The following is a 21,530-nucleotide window of genomic DNA, read 5'->3' as shown; positions in this document are numbered from 1 at the left end:
TGTGAAAAGGATCTATGGGTCTTAGCAGACCACAAGCTTAACATGAGTCTACAGAGTGATGCAGCAGCAAAAAAAAAAAAAAAAAAAAAAGGTAATGCTATTCTAGGCTGCCTCAACAGAAGTGCCCAGATCAAGGGAAGTAATAATATTGCTCTATTCTGTCTGGGTCAGACTACACCTGGAATACTGTGTCTAATTCTAGACACCACAATTTAAGAAGGATGCTGACAAGCTGGAACGTGTGTAGATGACCAAGATGACCCAAGATGATCAAGGGTCTGGAATGGTTGAGGTAGTTGGGTATGTTTAGCCTGGAAAAGGGGAGACTGAGAGGATATATGATAGTCATCTTCCAATATCTCAAGGGCTGTCACATGGAAGAGAGAACAAGCTGGTTTTCTGCTGCTCTGAAGGGTAGAACTTGAACAAATGGCTTTAAGTTACAAGAAAGGAGATTCTGACTCTGGGAACCCAATTGCTAGCTCGAGATAGCAAAATTGCTTTTTGTATTTTAAGGAGATTAACCCTATTAGAGGTCGAAGGAAGTATCCACACAATATAGTAAGTGGGAAGGCTTTCCAAATTATGCACAGAGGTGATAAACATCTTTAGGATGTTATGAGAGCATACATCTTAATGTTGCTGTTGCCTGTCAGGAAACACCTTGAATTTAGTTTTAATCTCCCTCTTCCTGTGAACTAAAGACAGTGTTTATTAAAGGTGTTGTTGTCACCATCATCCTGGGAGGCAGAGCCCTCTTTCCCAAAAGTACAGGGCACGCGGTTTAGGGGCAAGGGGAGCTGGAATGCTTCATTACTAACCTTGCTAAATCCCTTCTTAGCCCTTTTGATTTCTTTGCAGATTAAGATGATTGCTTTACTACAAAGGATGTCTCCACAACAGGAACAGAGCATGAGCTCCTTTTCCATTAGCACACAGCAAAAATTATGAGGTCCAAATATCCCCTCATTAAAAATCATTTGGGAACCTGGGAGCAAAAGCATTTTAACTTTCATCCAGGCCTACCTTATTCATAATTGTTGACTTTTAAGCATCCTGGTTTGGGTGGGAACTTGGATAATGTGAACTCTCTTCTTTTTCTTTATTACCTCGTAGTTGACTTCCTGCCTGAAGATGTGATCCTTTAATCCTGAAAGCTTGCATGTCTGTCCTGATCTGCTTTATGTAGTGTGATTAGTTAATGAATTTCACTACTAGAATTATTCCCCCCTCCCTTATGCATCAGCATTGCTAATGATTATTTTTTAAGGTTGTGGCCCTAAGCACAGGAAGTCCATCTGAACTCTGTGAGATTCGCTTGCAGGTAAATGTGTTTAGATCTGGACCATTACTTGCAGTTTCTTTTGAAATGTTATAACTGATTACTCATCTATGTAGGAGTGTATTAACCATCATCAGAAGTTTTTTTAGAAGGGGAAAATGTGCACAAAGTATCTGACATCCGTAGATTTCTTCCCAATCCATGTTGATGTGTTCCCCTAAATCTCTATCCTGCCCCTGAATGTTTCCATATCTGCAGGAAGAAGGTACAAGGCAAATGAGATCTTTCACATACAGTAACTGTGCATGTTGTTCTGCTCTCCCATTTGAGAATAGTCCTGAGAACAGAATGATTGAAATATCATATATCTGATACCTGAGCTTCTCAGCAGATGATCCTATTTTCAAGGTCAAAAGATTTATAATGTTCAAAGCAAGCAGAAATACTAAACAGGATCCCCTGTTGGGAATTGCAGCACTTTGAGAATAAATTGACAGGCTCTTCTTCTTTCCTTAAATTTTTGTGCAGCTGAAGTCACCAAATCTCAGTTCAGAACAAGCCCTTCTAGAGTAAGCAAAATATAATGCAGCTTAGTTATTGATGGGAACATGTCAAAAAGCATGTTGGTGGTGCTATAGTTCCTCCACTGGTTCAGCTTATCCCAAGTATTCTTTGTTCTTCAGTGGCACACAGTTTGTTTTTGTCATCAAGTGTGTATTGGTTGTGCCATCAAAGGAATTGCAGCTTTGCAGAGGTAGCTTGGAGTTTAAAGGGCACAACAGAAAAATCAGCATGTGTATCAAAATAGGTGGTACAGTGGTGCCTCACAAGACGAAATTAATTCGTTCCGCGAGTTTTTTCGTCTAGCAAATTTTTCGTCTTGCGAAGCACGGTGTCGGAAAGTTTTGGAAAAGCTTCAAAAATCACCAAAAACCTCAAAAAAGTCTACCACACCGTGTTCTATGAGTTGCTCCTCTAAGTCAAGTCGCAACTATATTAATGGTGTTAAGAAAAAGGAAACAAACTTGCAAAAAACGCAAGAGATTTTCGTCTTGCGAAGCAAGCCCATCGGGAAATTCGTCTTGCGAAGCAGCTCAAACACCACAAAACCCTTTCGTCTAGCAAGTTTTTCGTCTTGCGAGGCATTCGTCTTGCGGGGCACCACTGTATTTAAAGCTTTGTTTGTGGGAACAGTGGGAAGATGAAAGATCAAGACCCAAACTTCATTAATCTTGTAGACCCACACTAGCTACTTGTGACAGTGCAGAACAGATAGCAGGATGAAGGCGTGTCTCTTGATCTCCTTATTAGATCAAATGCGTGTGTACAAAGACTGCAGCAGCACACTCCTGGCTGGTTTGGAGTCAATGCTAGCTGCTCCTTGTAGGTAGTACATTGTGGTTTCTAGGCAACCCCTGGTTTCATTCTTGGCTGTTTTAGAGTGGGTGAGTTGTTACATGGATGCTTAGCATGCTACTTCGATACTTTGCCATTGAAGGAAATGCCCTCAAAATTTCCCTTCTGGTAAAGGGAGGTAAGCAAGAGGGAGGAGTGGGATTTTGATATATGTGTGAAGTAGAGGTAATGTTAACTGAGTTGTTAATGTGCATTAACCAGCCACTGTGCACATTCACCAGGCCACATGAAGAATGTGCATGTATATCAGTGAAGAGGGAATTTCACAAATTTCCTGGCTAATATACATAATATTCAACAGGCGTTGGGGAATAGTCATATATCAATTGGATTTTGAACATTCTCCAATCACTGCGCATAACCTCCAGCAGGACTTAGCAGACAACTTCATTGTCCAGAAAGTGGGAGAAGCAACAAGAGGAACAGCCATTTTAGATCTGGTCCTAACCAATGTTGATGATCTGGTTAGTGGGGTAGAAGTGGAAGGATCATTAGGCGCGAGTGATCATGCTCTTCTGAAGTTTACTATACAGCGGAAAGGAGCAGCCAAGCATACTAGGACTCAATTTCTTGACTTTAAGAAAGCTGACTTCATAAAACTTAGGGAAGTGCTGGGTGGGATCCCATGGACAGTAATACTAAAAGGAAAGGGAGTTCATGATGGCTGGGAGTTTGTTAAGAGGGAGATACTAAAAGCACAACATCAGGCAATACCAATGAGACGGAAACATGGAAGGTGCCTAAAGAAGCCAGGGTGGCTATCTAAAGAACTTTTAACTGAGTTAAGATTAAAAAAGGATGTGTACAAAAAATGGAAAAGGGGGGAAACCACCAAAGAGGAATTCAAACAAATAGCCAGCACGTGTAGACACAAAGTCAGAAAAGCTAAAGCACAGAATGAACTCAGGCTTGCTAGAGAGGTTAAAAGCAACAAAAAAGGCTTTTATGGGTATGTTCGTAGCAAAAGGAAGAACAAAGAAACAGTGGGGTCACTCAGAGGAGAAGATGGTGAAATGCAAACAGGGGACACAGAAAGGGCTGAACTTCTCAATGCCTTCTTTGCCTCAGTCTTCTCCGATAAGGAAAACAATGCCCGACCTGAAGAATTTGGAGCAAATGATTCAGCAAAGGAAACACAGCCCAGAATAACTAAGGAGATAGTACAAGAATACTTGGCCAGTTTAGATGTATTCAAGTCTCCAGGGCCAGATGAACTGCATCCAAGAGTATTAAAAGAACTGGCAGATGTGATCTCAGAACCACTGGCAGTCATCTTTGAGAATTCCTGGAGAACAGGCGAAGTCCCGGCAGACTGGAGGAGGGCAAATGTTGTCCCTATTTTCAAAAAGGGGAAAAGAGAGGACCCAAATAATTACCGCCCAGTCAGTCTGACATCAATACCAGGGAAGATTCTGGAGCAGATCATTAAGCAAACAGTCTGTGCGCACCTAGAAAGGAATGCTGTGATCACCAATAGTCAGCATGGATTTCTGAAAAATAAGTCATGTCAGACTAACCTGATCTCGTTTTTTGACAGAATTACAAGCCTGGTAGATGAAGGGAATGCAGTGGATGTAGCCTACCTTGATTTCAGCAAGGCATTTGACAAGGTGCCCCATGATATTCTTGTAAAGAAACTGGTAAAATGCTGTCTTGACTATGCTACCACTCAGTGGATTTGTAACTGGCTGACTGACCGATCCCAAAGAGTGCTCATCAATGGTTCCTGTTCATCCTGGAGAAGAGTGACTAGTGGGGTGCCACAGGGTTCTGTCTTGGGCCCGGTCTTATTCAACATCTTTATCAACAACTTGGATGATGGACTCAAGGGCATCCTGATCAAATTTGCAGATGACACCAAACTGGGAGGGGTGGCTAACACCCCAGAGGACAGGATCACACTTCAAAACGACCTTGACAGATTAGAGAACTGGGCCAAAACAAACAAGATGAATTTTAACAGGGAGAAATGTAAAGTATTGCACTTGGGCAAAAAAAATGAGAGGCACAAATACAAGATGGGGGACAACTGGCTTGAGAGCAGTACATGTGAAAAGGATCTAGGAGTCTTGGTTGACCACAAACTTGACATGAGCCAACAGTGTGACGCTGCAGCTAAAAAAGCCAATGCAATTCTGGGCTGCATCAATAGGAGTATAGCATCTAGATCAAGGGAAGTAACAGTGGCACTGTATTCTGCTCTGGTCAGACCTCACCTGGAGTACTGTGTCCAGTTCTGGGCACCACAGTTCAAGAAGGACACTGACAAACTGGAACGTGTCCAGAGGAGGGCAACCAAAATGGTCAAAGGCCTGGAAACGATGCCTTATGAGGAACGGCTAAGGGAGCTGGGCATGTTTAGCCTGGAGAAGAGGAGGTTAAGGGGTGATATGATAGCCATGTTCAAATATATAAAAGGATGTCACATAGAGGAGGGAGAAAGGTTGTTTTCTGCTGCTCAAGAGAAGCGGACACGGAGCAATGGATTCAAACTACAAGAAAGAGGATTCCACCTAAACATTCGGAAGAACTTCCTGACAGTAAGAGCTGTTCGACAGTGGAATTTGCTGCCAAGGAGTGTGGTGGAGTCTCCTACTTTGGAGGTCTTTAAGCAGAGGCTTGACAACCATATGTCAGGAGTGCTCTGATGGTGTTTCCTGCTTGGCAGGGGGTTGGACTCGATGGCCCTTGTGGTCTCTTCCAACTCTATGATTCTATGATTCTATGAATGTATATATCTCAACTGCGTGTTGTAAACTCTCTGGCCAGTGTGCATAACCCCCAGTAAGCTTTGGAGAATGTGCATATCTCAACTGCATTTTGTTTGTCAGTATGCATAGTCTGCAAGAAGCATGTTCTTGTTTTTTTAGCTCTGGTTCAAAAATGTGAAATCTGCACCCTCTGGGTTGCTTCTGGCTACCGCTTTATCTTATGTAGTTTCCAACATACCCCTGGGCTGAGCATCTGAGCAGCATGAAGAAGTGGTGGGGCTCCATATAAAAATCAACTTTTTCTCACTTTGTGGGCAAATTACGTGCACATTCTGTATGAGCCTGATGAATGTGCACAATGGCCGGTTGTTATGCACATTAACTGCTCAATTTACATCACCCCTAACATCTGTTATTACATTAATTAGTTTCTAAACCAGCCTTTATCTAATACAGCTTACAAACTGAAATCTCTATATTAAAACAAGATTCACACTGCAGATTTTTAATAGTATTAAAAAATATCATACAAAACACAATGCAGCTTAGTTCAGACTACATGCTAAACCAAACCTTGGCTTAGATCACAGCAGTGCTGCAGTGTAGGAAGAACAAAGCAGCCACAATCCTCTCTTGGGAAGCTGCACATTCATGCTAAGCCATGGTTTAACTTAGCATTACGTGCAAACTGGGCTACTGGCAGGCAAACAATCCACAATATTGCTAACCTTAAGGCATCAGTCATCACCAAATGCCTTGGTAAAGAGGTACATTTTTGGTTTGCATTGAAAAGTTAATGTTGACACCAGCCACATATCTGAGGAGCGGGAGTTCTATAGATTGAGTACCACCACAGAGAAGTCCCTGTCTTGTGTCACTATTGCTCACTGGGCAGGAAAGTAAGCAGAGCCTTCGCTGCCGATATTTGTGTATAGGTTGGCTGATATAGAGGAGGGCTCTTTCAAATATTTGGATCCCAGTTCATTTACAATCTGAATTGCATTTGCTAGACACAATATTTGGATTCCAGTTCATTAACAAACTGAATTGCATTTGGTAGACATAAGGAACCAGTGAAGCTGCTGTAAAATAATGTATAAATATAGGTACGGGTGGGTGGGTGTGTTTCTGTGTCTCTCCTGCTGGAAGGCAGGCAGATACTGCTGGGCAGCTCAAACTGCATTACTGAAATCCATCATTAATCTGCTCTAGTTCAGATTTGGTATACCTGGAGAATTTAGATTAAGGCATACTGTCCTACTTCAGCCCGAAGACGCAGCGCTTGCAGAGGCCTTGTGGCGGAGAGTGCAGAGAATACAAGCCACTTACATGCTGCTGCTGCTGTTCTTAAGTAATGTGCAGCCAAACAAGACCGCCTGAAGCTCTCTCGTTGGAGGTGGCCATTATATCCAATAACTTCTGTTGTTGTCGCTAGATACTGCAGAAACAGCCAAATCCTGTGATGACAGAAACAGCAATTTCCTCCCAGCTGCACTTTGACAGGGTAGATATCTTAGGAAATGTTTTGTACATTGGTACAGATATCATAGCATTGTTATAAAGGGTGTGTTTGTGTGTGTTTCAAATGTGACTTTCTCCTCACAAGAGGGCAATCCTAGGGCAACTTCTCACAAAATATACCCCCACAGAAATAATCTGCTGCATTTTAGAGGTGCAAGAGGCTCTGGAAAAGTAATAGACCACCTGTTCAGACTCCCCACCCCCGAATTCTCATGGGGACGGGGGAATCTGGTAGGGGGCAGGAGAGGGGCCAGAAGCATTAATGGGCACAATCCCACTCTGCTCTCTGTGCTTTCAGACAAATGCCCGAACAGGCCTGTTGCCACCTTCCCTGCAATCCTGGACATTCCTTCAGAAAGGGGAAGAGGATTGCTGTTCTCTGTTGTGCTCCTGTTGCAAGCAGGTTTTCTCCGTAGAACAGTGTTAATCCCTCAGTGCTGAACGTTCTTTCCCCCCATAGGGATGAACGGCATCCATTTAAAGTATAGGACATAGTAAAGCAGTATTCTTAGGGACACCATTATGGGGGAGGCGAAGCCCATTTCCTCTCTCTGGTGACTCCAGCCACTGAGAAGCAGTTCTATTCCTGCATAACTCTTGTTTCTTGGTCACACTGGAATGTGACAGTGAGGGGAAAGGGGAGATGCTCAGAGGAAGCTTTTTTGAACAAAGCTGAATCTGCAGGTTCCGTTTATCTGCATACTCATTGGTCAGGAAACCCCATTTCTAATGCTCCAAGCATTGACACCTAAAATGAATGTTTCAGTCCATGTAAATTAGCCACAAATATGAAAAAAAAAAAATAGGTAGGCCCTTAAGTATCAAAGGAGATGAATTTTATTTCAAGAGCTTGTTTACATGATCCAGCAATACCAAGATAGGTAGCTCACAGTGGTTACCTTCTTAATGTGACTGATCTGTGGTTTTGTTTGCACTGATTAGTTCTGAAAGTATTGGCTGTTTTCCTTGTCTCTTCACACTGGGTTCCCATTCAGTGTCTTAGGCTGAAGCAGTGGCATCTATCTGCAGGATTATGATGCCAATACAGTTTGTATCGGTCATTCTGAGGTTTTCCTTCATACATCTTAATTCTATTAGATGCCTGGTAATTGTACATCCTTCTTCCTTGTATAAACCTAAATGGGTTGCAACACAGATTATATAAGCAAACCTTAAATGGAGGCCCGTATCATGCAAAAAAAATTATGCTGTTGTTAGGCTCTGTACATTGTGCATAGTTTTGGATTTATTTATTTTTACCCATGGCAAACTGATGAGTCTCACGTACTGTTCCGAGGTGCATTTTCTGCTTTTCAATTTTACGAAAAAAAATATGCAGCGTATTATCGGTAATGAATTCAGTATAACAAGGTGATTTAAATTAAATCAAGCATTTCCTGGTGAATCTCAAGAGTTTTCTGTGTGCTTGGCTTCTTTCCTTTAGGCAGCTGCCACTGCCACTTTGCAACAGGCAATGCTTGTCACTTGAAAAAAATAATAATCTGGGCTTGTGGCCAGAAGATGAGAGAGGCAATAGTGCAAAGGAGTCAATGTTTCAAAATGACAAAGCCCCGTATTTTGGTAATGCTCTCTGTGGAGCAGCTTCCCTCTGAAGACAGGTTGCCACGTTTGAGACCTTTCAGTTTGGAGAAAAGATGGGCCACTGGCCTGATCCAGCCGGCTCTACTTATGTTCTTAAAGGAGAAAACAATTGTTTTGTAGCGATGTAAACAACAAGCTGGGTACCATTTTCACAAATGTAAGAGACACCGAGAATCTTGTGCCAGTAATCATTGTTATCATCAAAGTGTCATTGTTCTTATTGTATAGAGGAGAAAGAATTGTCAGGAGGAACCTGTGGAGGAAGTAGGTCAATAACACTTTTCCTCACAGGAATTAGATTTCCTAAGCTTTTACCCAAAGTTATCCTAGAGCTTTCTGAGGAGCAGAAGGAAAGATCTCAGTTGAGCAAAAGCCAAGTTTACATTCGGCAAGTTGGCATCAGAATGATCCCCCCCCCTCCATTGGATCCTTTAACTATTTAATCAAAGAGAAATAAATCTGAATGAATAGAATAACTTAAAATATTTTAAAATTGACATAAAATTTAAAAATCCATTTCATATATTATTACAAGGTAATAACTGCTGAGAAGCCATATTTTCAGCCCATTTTCAGTGGGAATGGGGGAAAGCTAGGCACAGCAAAGTTGTTGACATCAGGTTGGTAGAGTATGCTGGGTAGGTGTCTTGTTTTGATCTGAAGAAGGAGCCTGCAGTGAGCAACCTGCTCTGAGAAGGTCTAGAACTCTCTACCCTCTTCCAGGCTATACATGCTTTGGGAGAATTAGAGAACAACCAGCTCTCTCCCCTGAATACAGGCACTTCTCTTGCATTCTGCGGTGTGCTGCCTGGTGCCTCCCTGTGCTGTTGGACTAGCAACAGACTATAGGAGGCACTTGATTCCTTAGGCTGCAGAGAATGTGCCTGTGAGGACCATCGCTCCAATTCTACAGGTCTGGATGCTCTTGCGTTTGGTTTGGTGAGCTCCTGCTTGCCAGCTTCAAGTTCAGTACCTCACTCCCCCAATTACATGGCTCCTAAGTCCATGTCAGTGTAGCTTCCAGCTCTTGTGTCCTTGTCCCTGCTGAACTCAGGGCAATGACAGTGGGATGGTCAAGTGAGACATGATGGGTGACCAGATTGTGAGAAGGCAACTGGAGAAATTGAGTGTCATGGTTTGGCAGGAATCTACACAAAGGACTGAATTGCACAAGTGGAGGTCTGAGTAGGTCACAGAGCAATTCTGGGAAAAGCAGGTTCATCAAGGTAACAAAGAAAAGACCTTCTTTCTTAGTACCACAGAGAACACTGGCAACCTGCTGATCCCTGCTTTTGGATGGAGGAATGCAGCTGAGGAACATCTCCCAGTTGTCATCGGTCTTGGTGCTAGTGCTCCCTCCAGGCTTGTAACGCAATAAGTGAGCATGTAGAGCTCCTTGTTTGTGTGGCTTGTAGCCTTCTTCAGTGGCTATTACCTTCCCTCTGTCCATTTTACCAGGATGCAAAGGCAGCAGACATATGATGTTGTCACCTCCCTTTGTGAGGGACCAAGGCCCCCTGGCACTGCACAAGTCTGGCCAAGGAATTATGCAGGTTCCTATTTTCTTTTCAGGCATTCATTAGTTTTATTTAGCCATATTTTTACCCAGCACCCCCAGCACACACGTGCTCCCTGGTGGGGCTAAGAAAAGGAATAAAAAACCAATACAAAATAAAAACAATACAATTACGAGAAGGTGACTGCAGGTAAAAACATGACAAATGGAAACTTCCAAGGGAAAGCAAATAAAACAGGTGCAGTAAAAGGTTTAAATGTTTAAAAGCCTGAGGAGAGTATGGGCACCAAACAAGCCTCCTCAGGAAGATCACAGACAAGAAGGCTTGCAGAGAGCAGGGCATGCGCTTTGCCTATCACACCCTCTATTGTGGTGTGTGCATTTCTTGTGTGGGTGCTATGTACATGTATGCTCTATGTCAGGAGTGGGAAATTTTTTAAGTCTAATAGCTGCATTGCTTTTTAAATTTTGTATTCTTTCTGTTGTTGTCATGTTTGTACTTGTTGCTAACAAATCAATAAAATTAAAAACAAAATTTAAAAAAGAGTGCTATGGGTGCCTATCAAAAAATGGCTGCCATGGGAAGAATCACATAAAAAATTAGGGAGTACAGTCATTGCTGCTCCCCTTCACCACCTCATGGCTACCATGGGAAGTCAGGTGCATTCAGCTGGTTCTGATTGTGAAGATTATGCACACAAACACACACACACCCAGCCATGATAGGATGCTGTCGCCATCTAATAACAACAAGGAGCGTTACCCAGTACTAGGAAAACATGTAAGATGGCCACACCACACACTGTATTACTCTCAGATAACAAAAACAGTATGTTTTACAGTAGGTTAAATAAATATATTACTTAAATAGAGGAATGTGCCTTATTTATGTCAACAATCAATAAGAGGTATTTATAGCAAAATAAGCGCAAGCCAAGAACTGAATAGGTGACTGTGTATGTGTGTGCCTTTCCTTACCTGGGCATTAGCTCTGTATAGGAAAAGAAGCTGTTATGATGCTTCCCTAGGATTCTGCTTCAACAGTTGTGTCTAAACTTTAGGGGTATAAGAATTCCAGGAGTGGTATTCAACTCAGTTTTATTCAGAGTCCATTAATTTCAATAGGCCTACTATTGAGTAAACCTCACAAGTAGAGAATAAACATGAACAGGAGTATTGGATGTAGGAGTCTGTGTCACGAGAACTTTAACTTTCTTTTTTTTTATTTAAATGCAACATCTCTGCAACTGCAGAGGGTGTGAGATAATGCATCGTGAAATTTCAGAACACAGAGGGATGGCTGAATAAGACATATTGCATTTCAAAGGGGTCAAATTTCATGTGCTTCATATCTTTGCTCCACCCCATGACTAGTTATAAACATTTCCAGATGTTGGTTTAATGTGCGTACATGTTGCAGAACCCTGCTTTTCTCTGCACAGAGTTTGGATTTCTCTGGTCAGATCGTGAGGCACGAGAAGCCAAACAGTCATATTAGGAAAAAAGCCGGTGCTGCTTGGAGTATTTTCCAGTGTGATCGTTGGGGATAGATACTTAGATATAAATCTATTGTGAGGGTTGAAGCAAATCTCTGCCCTAATGGGGAGTGTTAGTGGATGCTTCAAAATAAAGTTGTTTCAGCTTATAGCAGGGACTGAAGCATAAGAACGCAGTCAGTGACCCTTGGAATGCATGAGGTTGGTTTAACATTCAGGAAGCATATTCATACAGTCACTGTGTATTTAACAATCCTTGGTTGCTGGAAGGCCCCCAAGTGCTTTTTGCAATAGCCCATTTCTGTGCTGGCTGGAGTAGAGAGAAAGAGAAGCAAACCATCCTTACTTTGTCTGGAGAACTGAAACATCTAACTCCATTCAAACTAGGTGTTACTGCTGTCAGGAAGAAGTCCTCTCTCTGTCCCCATTCTTCCTTGCTAGTGCTTACATTTCAGAGTCTGAGTGCGATACCGAGAAAGGGTTATTCTGTGCCTACCTGAGTGGGGAAGAAGAGATTAAAACCTTTGCTTTTCCTGCCCATTGTTAAAGCTCTGCTCCACATCCCTGCACTAATCTACTTCTGCAGGCCTCTATGCAATAGGCATAGGTGTCAGCAAAATTCAGCCCTTCCAGGATGAGTTAGGGTGGCTGAGAGTCCCCAAGGTGGTCTCTCTGGTTAACATTTATTGCTGTTCTTAAAATTTCTATGCCTGCCCATCCGAAGATCACAGGGTGGTTTCCAATATAAAAACAGAAAACAAAAATAATACCCCCATACACAGTTAAAAAGGCCATAGATTGTTTAATTAGCCAAAGGCCTAGGCTAATTCCTTTATAATTAATTGATTAAATTTGCCCAAGGCCTAGGCTAATTTTTTCCTGGTGCCTAAAGATCTGCAACCAAGACACCAGGCAAGCCTCCCTAGGGAGAGCATTCTGCAAGCAGGGAGCCACCACAGAAAAGGCCTGTTCTCGTGTTGCCACCCTCCAGATCTCTCATGGAGAAGGCACACAAAACAGGGTCTCAGATGATGATTGCAGGGTCCAGGTTGGTTCATATGCGGAGAGGCAGTCCTTGAGGTATTGTGGTCCTGAGCTGTTTAAGGCTTTATAGGTCAAAACCAGCACTTTGAATTGGGCCTAGAAACTAATTGATAGCCAGTGCATTTGGGTCAGGATTGATATCATAGAGCTTTAAGGTTTCTCTAGTCCAACAGGGTAGGTGCTATTTTGTGAAATTGCTTTTTCCCAGGCACAGAGCAACTTCGCAGTCAGGTCCCCATGTTTGTTCTGGGAACAAATATGTGGCTGCCCCTCTAGCAGTTGTCCAGCCCAATGAGATAGTTGCTCAGTTCCATGTCCATCAGAATTCTAAGTATGGTGGTCCAGGAAGGCAAATGTGACCATTATTCCTGTTTCTTTTCCCTTTGCAGCTCTTGTATGATAGCCCAAAAGCACGACAGGAAGTGGATCATCATTGGCGGGCTTCGGGCTGTCCACACATTGTCCATATCCTGGATGTTTATGAGAACATACATCATGGGAAGAGGTGCATCCTGATCATCATGGAATGGTATGGGGATAGAGCTTAATATTTAGCTATACAAAATACATTCTGGAGATTTACATCAATACAAATGACAAAATTTAGCCATAGATAAACATGGAGCCAATAGGCTTTCTTTTTGGGTTTTGTTTTTTTAAGCTGAGGAATGCTAGAAAATTAATCAAATAATAGATCTTATTCTAACTGCCCCTGCTAATTTTTTTGCAGTTTTTGCTGACACCTAGTTATCTTGATCTGCCAGAAGAAAAAAACAGGGTAGCAATGGTTGAGCGACCTGGTACGGATAGTAGTAGAGGGGTAATAACCTCACTCCTCAAATCTTTATAAAGTGTGCTATCTAGCAATACATGAGCTACTGATTCAATGCTGCCATCTCCACATGGACATAAATGGTTCTCCACTGGAATGTGGCTTTACAGAGTTTTCTGGAAATATGGGGGATTGGGGGGGGGCAAAATCTTTTTAAAAAAACAACAGCACAGAACCTTGAGGAGGGCAATGTGCTGTGCTGTGCTGTGCTGTGCTGTGCTATGTGCACCGTTCTTCATTTGTCTTTTCTTTCATTATTCTCTGTGAGTGGCAATTGTTACACACACACAAGGCTAGTCCAGTCCAAACCATTCACTGCATTGACTTTGATCCGTGACGGCACATGTTTGCGTGAGAGCAGAGTCCATTCTGGCCCTGAAGAAACAATAGCAGCACCTTGTGGTGATCCACTCCCTTTCAGAAGTTTGCATTGAGCTCAACCTTGCCTAACGTAGTAGGAAGCAGATATAAGAACATCCCTGTAGGATCAGACCAAAGGCCTGTCTAGTTCAGCATCTGGTTTCCTACAGTGGCCAACCAGAAAACCCAACAAGGCAGAATTTGAAGGGCATAGCTCTCCCTGCTCTGTGGTTGATGCTGGTGTCTGATCTGATTGAACTGCATATTGCCATTCAGTTCATACATTTCCAGGGTGGTTTATCAGGCTTGCAAGTGTAGAGAGGAGAGGAGTTAAGCACTAATGCCCTGTTGCCATAGGTCAGAGAAGCAACAAAATTGCCAGAGAAAATAGACGGTGAGAAGGTCTTAGCTGTGCTGGAGACAGGATAGCATAGAATCATAGAATTGTGGAGTTGGAAGAGGATTATCTGATCCAACCCCTTGCAATGCAGGGATATGCAGCTGTCCCATATGGAGATTGAACCTTGGTGTACGGGGATCAAACCAACACCCCAACCACTAGGCCACACTCTGGCTCTTGTTTGTTTGGACCAACTTTCTCCAGACATACTAGGAGGCTAACAATTCTGCTGTTCCTGAATAAATAATGTTGATATTCCCCTTGTGTTGCCAGGACAGGCTTTTCGGGGTTGTATGTTTGTGAAAGCTCCTGTAAAGACATGATGATCCTGTGCAGACATGATCTGAAATGGTAAATAAATGAATGTAGTTGAACTGCTGTTTTGGCAAGCTCTCAAAAACCTGGAGGAGATGCAGAGGGTGGAGTCAGTGCTGGTGTGTTGAACTGCAATATATTGTTCAGAGCCAAATTTGTAAGCTGAACACTGAGTAGGTACATAGGAAACTGTCTGATTTTCATCAAAATCAGTGGAGATATAGGCAAGCCTAGCTTCCTGGCCCAAAAAATGTTTGCTCAGATCACATTTTTCCTCTTTATCACTATGTGGTTTCTTATGCAGAGTTTTGATAGGGCCAGCTTTGACTCTATATTTCATTTGTGTGTTATCTTCCCCTCCTTTTGCTGCCTCTGTTGTTTTTCTCATACTTTTCAGAATTTTGATGGCATCAGAACAACAGGGATTACTCTTTGCCTTCCTGCAGTACTGTCTGATGTGCTCATTTCCAGTAGGGTCAACAAAGAGCAGTGATTCAGCTTTCTCTGAAGAGCCTGCCTCTATATTAAAACCGCAGGCTTTAAAGCTTTTTTGTGCTTTTTTTGTTTGTTTTCTTCCTGCTCATTCATATGTAGGTTCCATTCTGCACATGGGCTACCTTAAAGCCCATTAATTTCAATAGGATTTAAGCTGTGATCCTGTGTGCTTTAAAGTAGATTAAATCCTATTGAAGTTAGTGTGATTAAAGTAGCCTGTGTGCAAGATTGCAACCTGGCCAAGAAGCAATGTGGTAGGAAATATATACGCAGTGCTTTTTTTCTGGGGGTACACATACCCCTAAACATTTTGTGAATTCAAGTTTGGCCTCATTGAGGGGCAGTATTTCAATATGAGTAGGAAAATGAGAGTACCCCTAAACAGTTTTTTAAAACAACAACACTGTAAATATGAAATATAATGTAACAAGTGGCTGAACTGAATTTTACAGAGATATTGCTATGCTTGTATCTGAGGAGTAGGCAAAGGGAAGATTGCTGCCTTCCCTCCCATGTACTTTTGTAGCCTTGCTTTCCAAGTATGTGAATGGCCCTAGAAAGCACCCCAAAGCTCTAAAACTCTGCAAGCAGGACACTTTGAATCCAATGAGAACAGCTACATTGCAAGCATCATAGTTTCTTTATATCAGGACTGTTTTAGGCATTTGAGCAACTGTGAGGCAAAATAGTTACTGAGGCCTTCATCTATGTCATAAGGCCATAGTAACAATGTCTTGGCTGCCTTTTAAGGATAATAAAGCTAATATTAGAAATGCACACAGCAGATAGGAAGTGGAAACAGCAGTATTCATACATAAAAAAACCAAGCTACTGAGATGGGACCCCCTTTGTGCTTGCATTATGAATCCTCTGTGTGTTTGCACTTTGTTCACAGCATGGAGGGAGGGGAGCTGTTCAGCAGGATCCAGGAACGAGGCGACCAAGCTTTCACAGAAAAAGGTACAGCATTAAATTGTTTTTTCTCTATGTGTGTGTGTGTATAAAGAGCTTGTAGATCAGGTGGGGGGCTAGTGGCTTTCTGTCAGAAAGAAAACCCAAATCAGTCTGGATCATATAATTTGGAGGGGAGGTGTACAACTCCCTCCTCTGTCAAGCTGCAATGGCTAAGATAGTGTGGAGCCAAGCCATTCACATGAAAGGGAGGCCCTACTGTGCTTTGCCCAGGAACTCTCAGCAGCTTATTCTCGCCCAGGCACTTTGAGGAAACAGGGGAAAGGGCTTAAAACTTCACCATATATTTTTTTTTTCAATTTTTTTAAAGTATCATTGGAAATATAACAGGTAACAGGGGGAAAATGTTGTCAGTCAGCCGTAACAATGAAAATATTCCACTGATCCTGACTTAAACACATAATTTAATATAGGTCCATGGGTAGAATTCAGCATCACACTGTGTTGAACGTTCTGTCTGCAATTGCATGTCAGCTGGCCATATAGAACAATGATTCCCCAACCCCTCTCCTATGCACTGTTGGGGGCTTGCCAATCTGATCTCCCAGAGCCAGTTCTGAGAGAGGAAGCCCCCATTGCACAAACAGAAGTCCTTGTGCATGGCTTCGGCCAACAGGCTTATGGTGACTCATGCCCCATATGTCCAAACATGTATCCAAAGCAGACTGACGATTATAAACTATACGTTCAAACATAGAAAGTGCAATGAGATCTTTAGATCACTGAGTAGTAGATGGTAGGTGTTTATCCTTTCAGCTTTGCATTTTACGTCTCTCTGCTCAAGTCTTAGGGCGCAAAGGGCGTTCAGAACCTTGCTATCAGTTTAGGTGTGCATTGGTTAGTCATACCCTAGGAACAAGTAGTGTATATTGTACGTATGCACCATACATGACTTTCTGGTCATTTTTATGTTGCCTTCTAGGAAGGGTGCTGCAGAGCAGGAGAGTTTAAGATGTGTGGAGGCATAGTCATTTGCAAAACCCAAAACACAGCTGTTGGGGCTAATTTTAGTTTTTCCCCTGTCTTGACACTAGCCCTGCAAACAAACAAGCTAGTTGCTAGTCAGAAGCATTGCCTAGCTGCATATCTCTGAAGTATGGAGGGAATGTTAATGTGACCTTTCTCATGAATTTTTATTTCTAGAGGCCTCTGAAATAATGAGAGACATTGGAACAGCCATTCAGTATCTACATGGGATGAACATCGCCCACAGAGATGTCAAGGTGAGGCTTGAAAAGTGCCTTGGCAGAAAAGAGAAATGCCTAAACCATTACAAGAAAATGGACAGTGGAGACTTGACACAGGCCATGTTACTACACTGAGAGGAACTAGTGTGTCCCAGTTTTTAATTGTCTGAAGAAGAACCATCTTGATCAGGATCCCAAGTATCTTCTAAGTATACAGTTGTCCAGAAGCTCAGTGCATTTTTAAAAGACTTATTGAAGAAGGCCTGATGTTTATTTAAAATCTGCATCACCACATTGCAATCTAATGATAATAAAATAAAAACTTGATGCTGGGCACTACACCACCTATCAGCCTAGAGGAACGGAACAAAGCCTACAGTTGAATAGAAATTCCCCCCCAGAAACCTCTCCTGTTCAGCCTCATTTTATGTTTCTCTCTTGACACCATCACAGCCAGAAAACCTGCTTTATACATCTAAAGCGAAGGATGCAGTACTGAAGCTTACAGACTTTGGATTTGCCAAAGAGACGACGGTGCAGAATGCGCTGCAGACCCCATGTTATACTCCCTATTACGTAGGTGAGTCTGCATGTCCCCCTCCCCCCCACTTTTCTCTTTAGTTGTTAAGTCCAGGGGGAGAACATGATTGTGCTTTAGAAAAAACACCTCCCATTTTCAGATCTCTGCAACGGTCAGGCTCCAGGCTGTCAGGTACCAGAACCAGGGTTAGGATCTTGCTTGCCAGTTCAAGTGGGCCAGATCTGGTGCACGGTTCAAAACAGGTAGGATAGTGGGCTGGAGCTTAGGCAGCCAGTGTCCTTACCCAAGAAACAGGTTGAACAGGCTGAGGAACATGTTATGAGGCTAGGGCTTCACAGGGCCTAGTGAGCAGAAATTGACCCAGGTGTCTGATGACTCAGATGGGCTGCTACTGCATCTTAGATGGCACCATCAAAGCACAGTGCTCAGTCTTCCCAGCATGGGATGAGAGCACTGATGGCTCAGGAAGTCAGGAGTCAAAGCCTGAGCATGGGGAACACCAGTTCAGAACACACACACTTGCACAAGATGTGAAATACCATGAAATATTTGTCAAGCTTCACCAGCACCCATGGGGTTCAGGTACAAATACTTAAAGTATTCTTTCAACCAGAAACAGCTTTTTTAATTTAAAAAAAATGCAGATATTTGTAGTTTGTGATCAAAATAAGAGAAACTGACATTCATAGTTCTTTTGGTTCTCTTCCCCATCTCACTCAGCCCCAGAAGTCCTTGGTCCTGAGAAGTATGACAAATCCTGCGATATGTGGTCTCTTGGTGTCATCATGTACATACTGTAAGTGTGAAGTGGGGGAGAAATAGATTAACGAAGTAGAGCCCTTAACATGTCAAGTATGAATAAACACTTCCCTTCTATCCCAAACTACACCCATCCCCACTCAATGGTGTTTTAAAATGATGTTTCCTTTTATGCTACACTCAGATAATTAGTGACTGGGCTATTACACATTCCATCAGAAGACAGACATCTGGGACTGTGCATGGGACTGCTGAAGTTGTGGGGAAGGTCAGGGAGGAGACAAAGATGTGGTCATTTCCCAGACAGTACAATTTCTTCTCTACATCCCACTCTTTTGTAGCTTGTGTGGATTCCCTCCTTTCTACTCCAACACTGGCCAGGCCATTTCTCCTGGAATGAAGAGAAGAATTCGGATGGGGCAGTATGGATTTCCAAATCCTGAATGGTCAGAGGTATCTGATGAAGGTAAATGAATTCCCCTGTGTACTTTCTGGTACTTGTGCATCAATGGTGTGTGTGTTTAACACTTTAAATATTCTGTGGTGAGACTGGCCCAGCATATATGCTACTTGAAGATCTCTAAAATAAAAATAATGTAGCTCAGTGGTAGAGCGTCCACCTTGCATGCATGCAGAAGGTCCCACATAGGGCGGGGAGAGACCCCAGTCTGAAATTTTGTGGAGCTGCTGCTGCCAGTGGATCATACTATAGACCAGTGGTTCCCAAACTGTGTGTGTGTGTGTGTGTGTGTGTGTGTGTGTGTGTGTGTTGGTGTTTTAATTTGGACACGAGGCTGCCTGCTGTGGTAAGAAGGAGTATAACTCATTTAACCAGGAGTCTGCCCTGTATAAACCACTTGAAGATTGCTAAGGATCTTGGTGGACCACTTCTGCCTGTTGTCTAGCAATTGTAATTTGTGTGCTAGATGCTAATGTTGCTATTGCGGACAACCGAAATGATGCTTATGAACCACCAAGGGTCCATGAGCCACACTTTGGGAAATCCTGTTGTAGATAGTACTGAACTAGATGTGCCAATGAACTAACATGGTAGATGATAACTTCCTAAAAGGTTCTGTTAAACCTCCCAGAGGTTAAGAAAAGTAAACATCTGCCTCTTACACACTATGTAAAGAAGTTTCAGAAACGCAGAATACTATTAAATTAACTCTGCTTCTCAAATACCGTTCCTTCAAACCCAACACTTACATTAGAGTGGGGATAAAAAAAGTGCTGCACCAGCAAAAAAAAGTGGGCAGGAATGGGATCCCAGTAACAAGTGTTGTTCCAGGGCACCATCATGACTTCTGTGGTATTTTCCTTGTCTATCGAACTGGCTGCGCTAGTGCCTTGTTGACATGTGCTACAACTTGAGTAACACCTACTGCTTGGAGGCATGATGCTCCCTAAGCAGATTTTGTAGCAGAGGGATGAGGCAGCATGTGTATGGCATCGTGAGTAGCCTACTGATGCACCACAGTAAAGTCATTTTGCCACCTCCGGGCCGGCTTTGTTGGTACAATCATAGGCATCTGATAGTTGCAGCTGGTGTACATAATGGGTGAGCCATCCTTAGTTCATGGAGAAGCTGCAGCAATTACCTTGATGCAGGTCACACTGTACTGTCACAGCTATGTTTATCAGTAATAGAAGGCCCTGTCATCCATCTAACACAATAAATCCTCCACACCCCCAAATCCTGTTTCCTTTTAGAAATTCCAGCTCCTTTCTGAGCTGTCCTAGGGATAGCTGCAGGGAAATGCTGTGTCCTGCTTGGCCAGCAGGAGGTGGTTTACAGGACTTCTGTGTAATCTTGGACATAAGCACCTCATTAAGAGAGTGAGTTGAGGGAGTGGGGAAATGCGTGGGAAATGCCTCCCCCTTCTGCCACCCTGAGACACCTGTGTTCAATCAGAACCTCAAACCTAAGTTGTTGGTCGCTATAGTCATTGTTAGGAATGAATCTCACTTTACCAGTGTTCCTAAGTCAGAATTGAAGGGCTAATTCAGGTACGCATTAGTCGGGGTGCAGGTGTGAGGTATCCAAAGTCAGACCCCTGCGCTCCAAGGGTTTATTTCAAAAGCATGGCTCAGTACTCCACACGTTATTTGTTTTGCAGAAATTTAGAAGCATAAGCCGTTCCTGCATTTAAAATTCTGCTGATCTCTTATGTCAAAATCAGATTTCACTGCGCTCCAGGCTCGGAAAATGTCATGGATTCTAACCTTTTTCTGGACATAGCATAAGATCATGGCCCCATGTGAAAAGTGAATCTGTGGGCACACATACATGCACTTCCAGCTGAACCTGTGAATGGAGCCTATGTGTTTACAACAGTTGTGCAGGCAGGCTGTGTTCACAGGTTTGGATGAAAGTGTAGGGGGCGGGGCCTGCTTCTTCTTCACATTTATTTCCACAAGGATGAACATGTGGCCAGTGCCTACATATCATGGGACTAAACAAACTGTAGAAACTTTGTATAAGATTGTACAAATGTTTTGTCTGCAGTCCTAACCATGCCTATATAGAAGCAAGTTCTTTTTAACTTTGTGGAACTTCTGTATAAACCTGATTAGGATTGGGCAGTCAAATGTGGATCTAAACACCTGCAGCAAAGAGTATTTTTTTTCAGCTCAGCTTATGAAACTGTTTAACTCTGTAATTTTGTTCTTTCTCCTGCTTCACACCTTTCATCTCTCTTGCTCTCTCTTTGCAGCTATATATTTATTGCAATTATTTCTATCCCATGTTTCAGGATGCAAATGCTTCCAAGTAACATCAATGCAATTTAAAAACACACTGTAAGGAATTACAACATTTAGCACGTCATAAGGATCCTTCTCACTGGCAGCTGGTGACAGATGGCTTTGTCTAGGCTCCTCTCAGCACAGGATCAGGCAATCACTCTCTCTGTGAATCCTTCCCATGGGATAACTGGTACTTGGCCTTGTGGTGGGCAGCTGGAGCAGGCAGGGGTAACTTCTTCACCTGACCAATCATTAAATAAATAGTATATACGTGGTAGAGCATGCACTTTGCATACAGAAGGCCCCAGGTTTGATCCCTGATGATTCCAGGTA

The 21,530-nt window shown here is 42.8% G+C and overlaps 2 protein-coding genes across 3 annotated transcripts in view; one reads left to right on the top strand and one right to left on the bottom strand.

Moving 5' to 3' along the window:
• The window catches only part of LOC308577826 (uncharacterized protein), a gene marked incomplete at its 5' end in the record, with an annotated part of 115,196 nt that overhangs the window by 18,295 nt on the left and 75,371 nt on the right, over positions 1 to 21,530 (bottom strand). The window contains one exon of one of the 2 annotated variants that reach the window (XR_014003719.1): positions 18,381 to 18,484. The exons of the other annotated variant lie outside the window; for it this stretch is intronic. Of the gene's footprint in view, positions 1 to 18,380; positions 18,485 to 21,530 lie in introns of those variants that run through there. 2 annotated transcript variants of the gene reach the window in all.
• The window catches only part of MAPKAPK3 (MAPK activated protein kinase 3), a 79,447-nt gene that overhangs the window by 45,772 nt on the left and 12,145 nt on the right, over positions 1 to 21,530 (top strand). Inside the window, exons 3-8 of the mRNA XM_081177959.1 lie at positions 12,978 to 13,117; positions 15,886 to 15,950; positions 17,106 to 17,185; positions 17,603 to 17,729; positions 18,411 to 18,486; positions 18,791 to 18,915. Coding sequence (XP_081034085.1) covers positions 12,978 to 13,117; positions 15,886 to 15,950; positions 17,106 to 17,185; positions 17,603 to 17,729; positions 18,411 to 18,486; positions 18,791 to 18,915 — 613 coding nt within the window. The remainder of the gene's footprint in view (positions 1 to 12,977; positions 13,118 to 15,885; positions 15,951 to 17,105; positions 17,186 to 17,602; positions 17,730 to 18,410; positions 18,487 to 18,790; positions 18,916 to 21,530) is intronic.

This window comes from Podarcis bocagei (assembly GCF_964188305.1).
Source record: "Podarcis bocagei genome assembly, chromosome: 2".
NCBI classification, from domain to species: domain Eukaryota; kingdom Metazoa; phylum Chordata; class Lepidosauria; order Squamata; family Lacertidae; genus Podarcis; species Podarcis bocagei.
The sequence above is the reverse complement of the archived record's forward strand: the minus strand, read 5'-3'. Positions and strand labels throughout refer to the sequence as shown.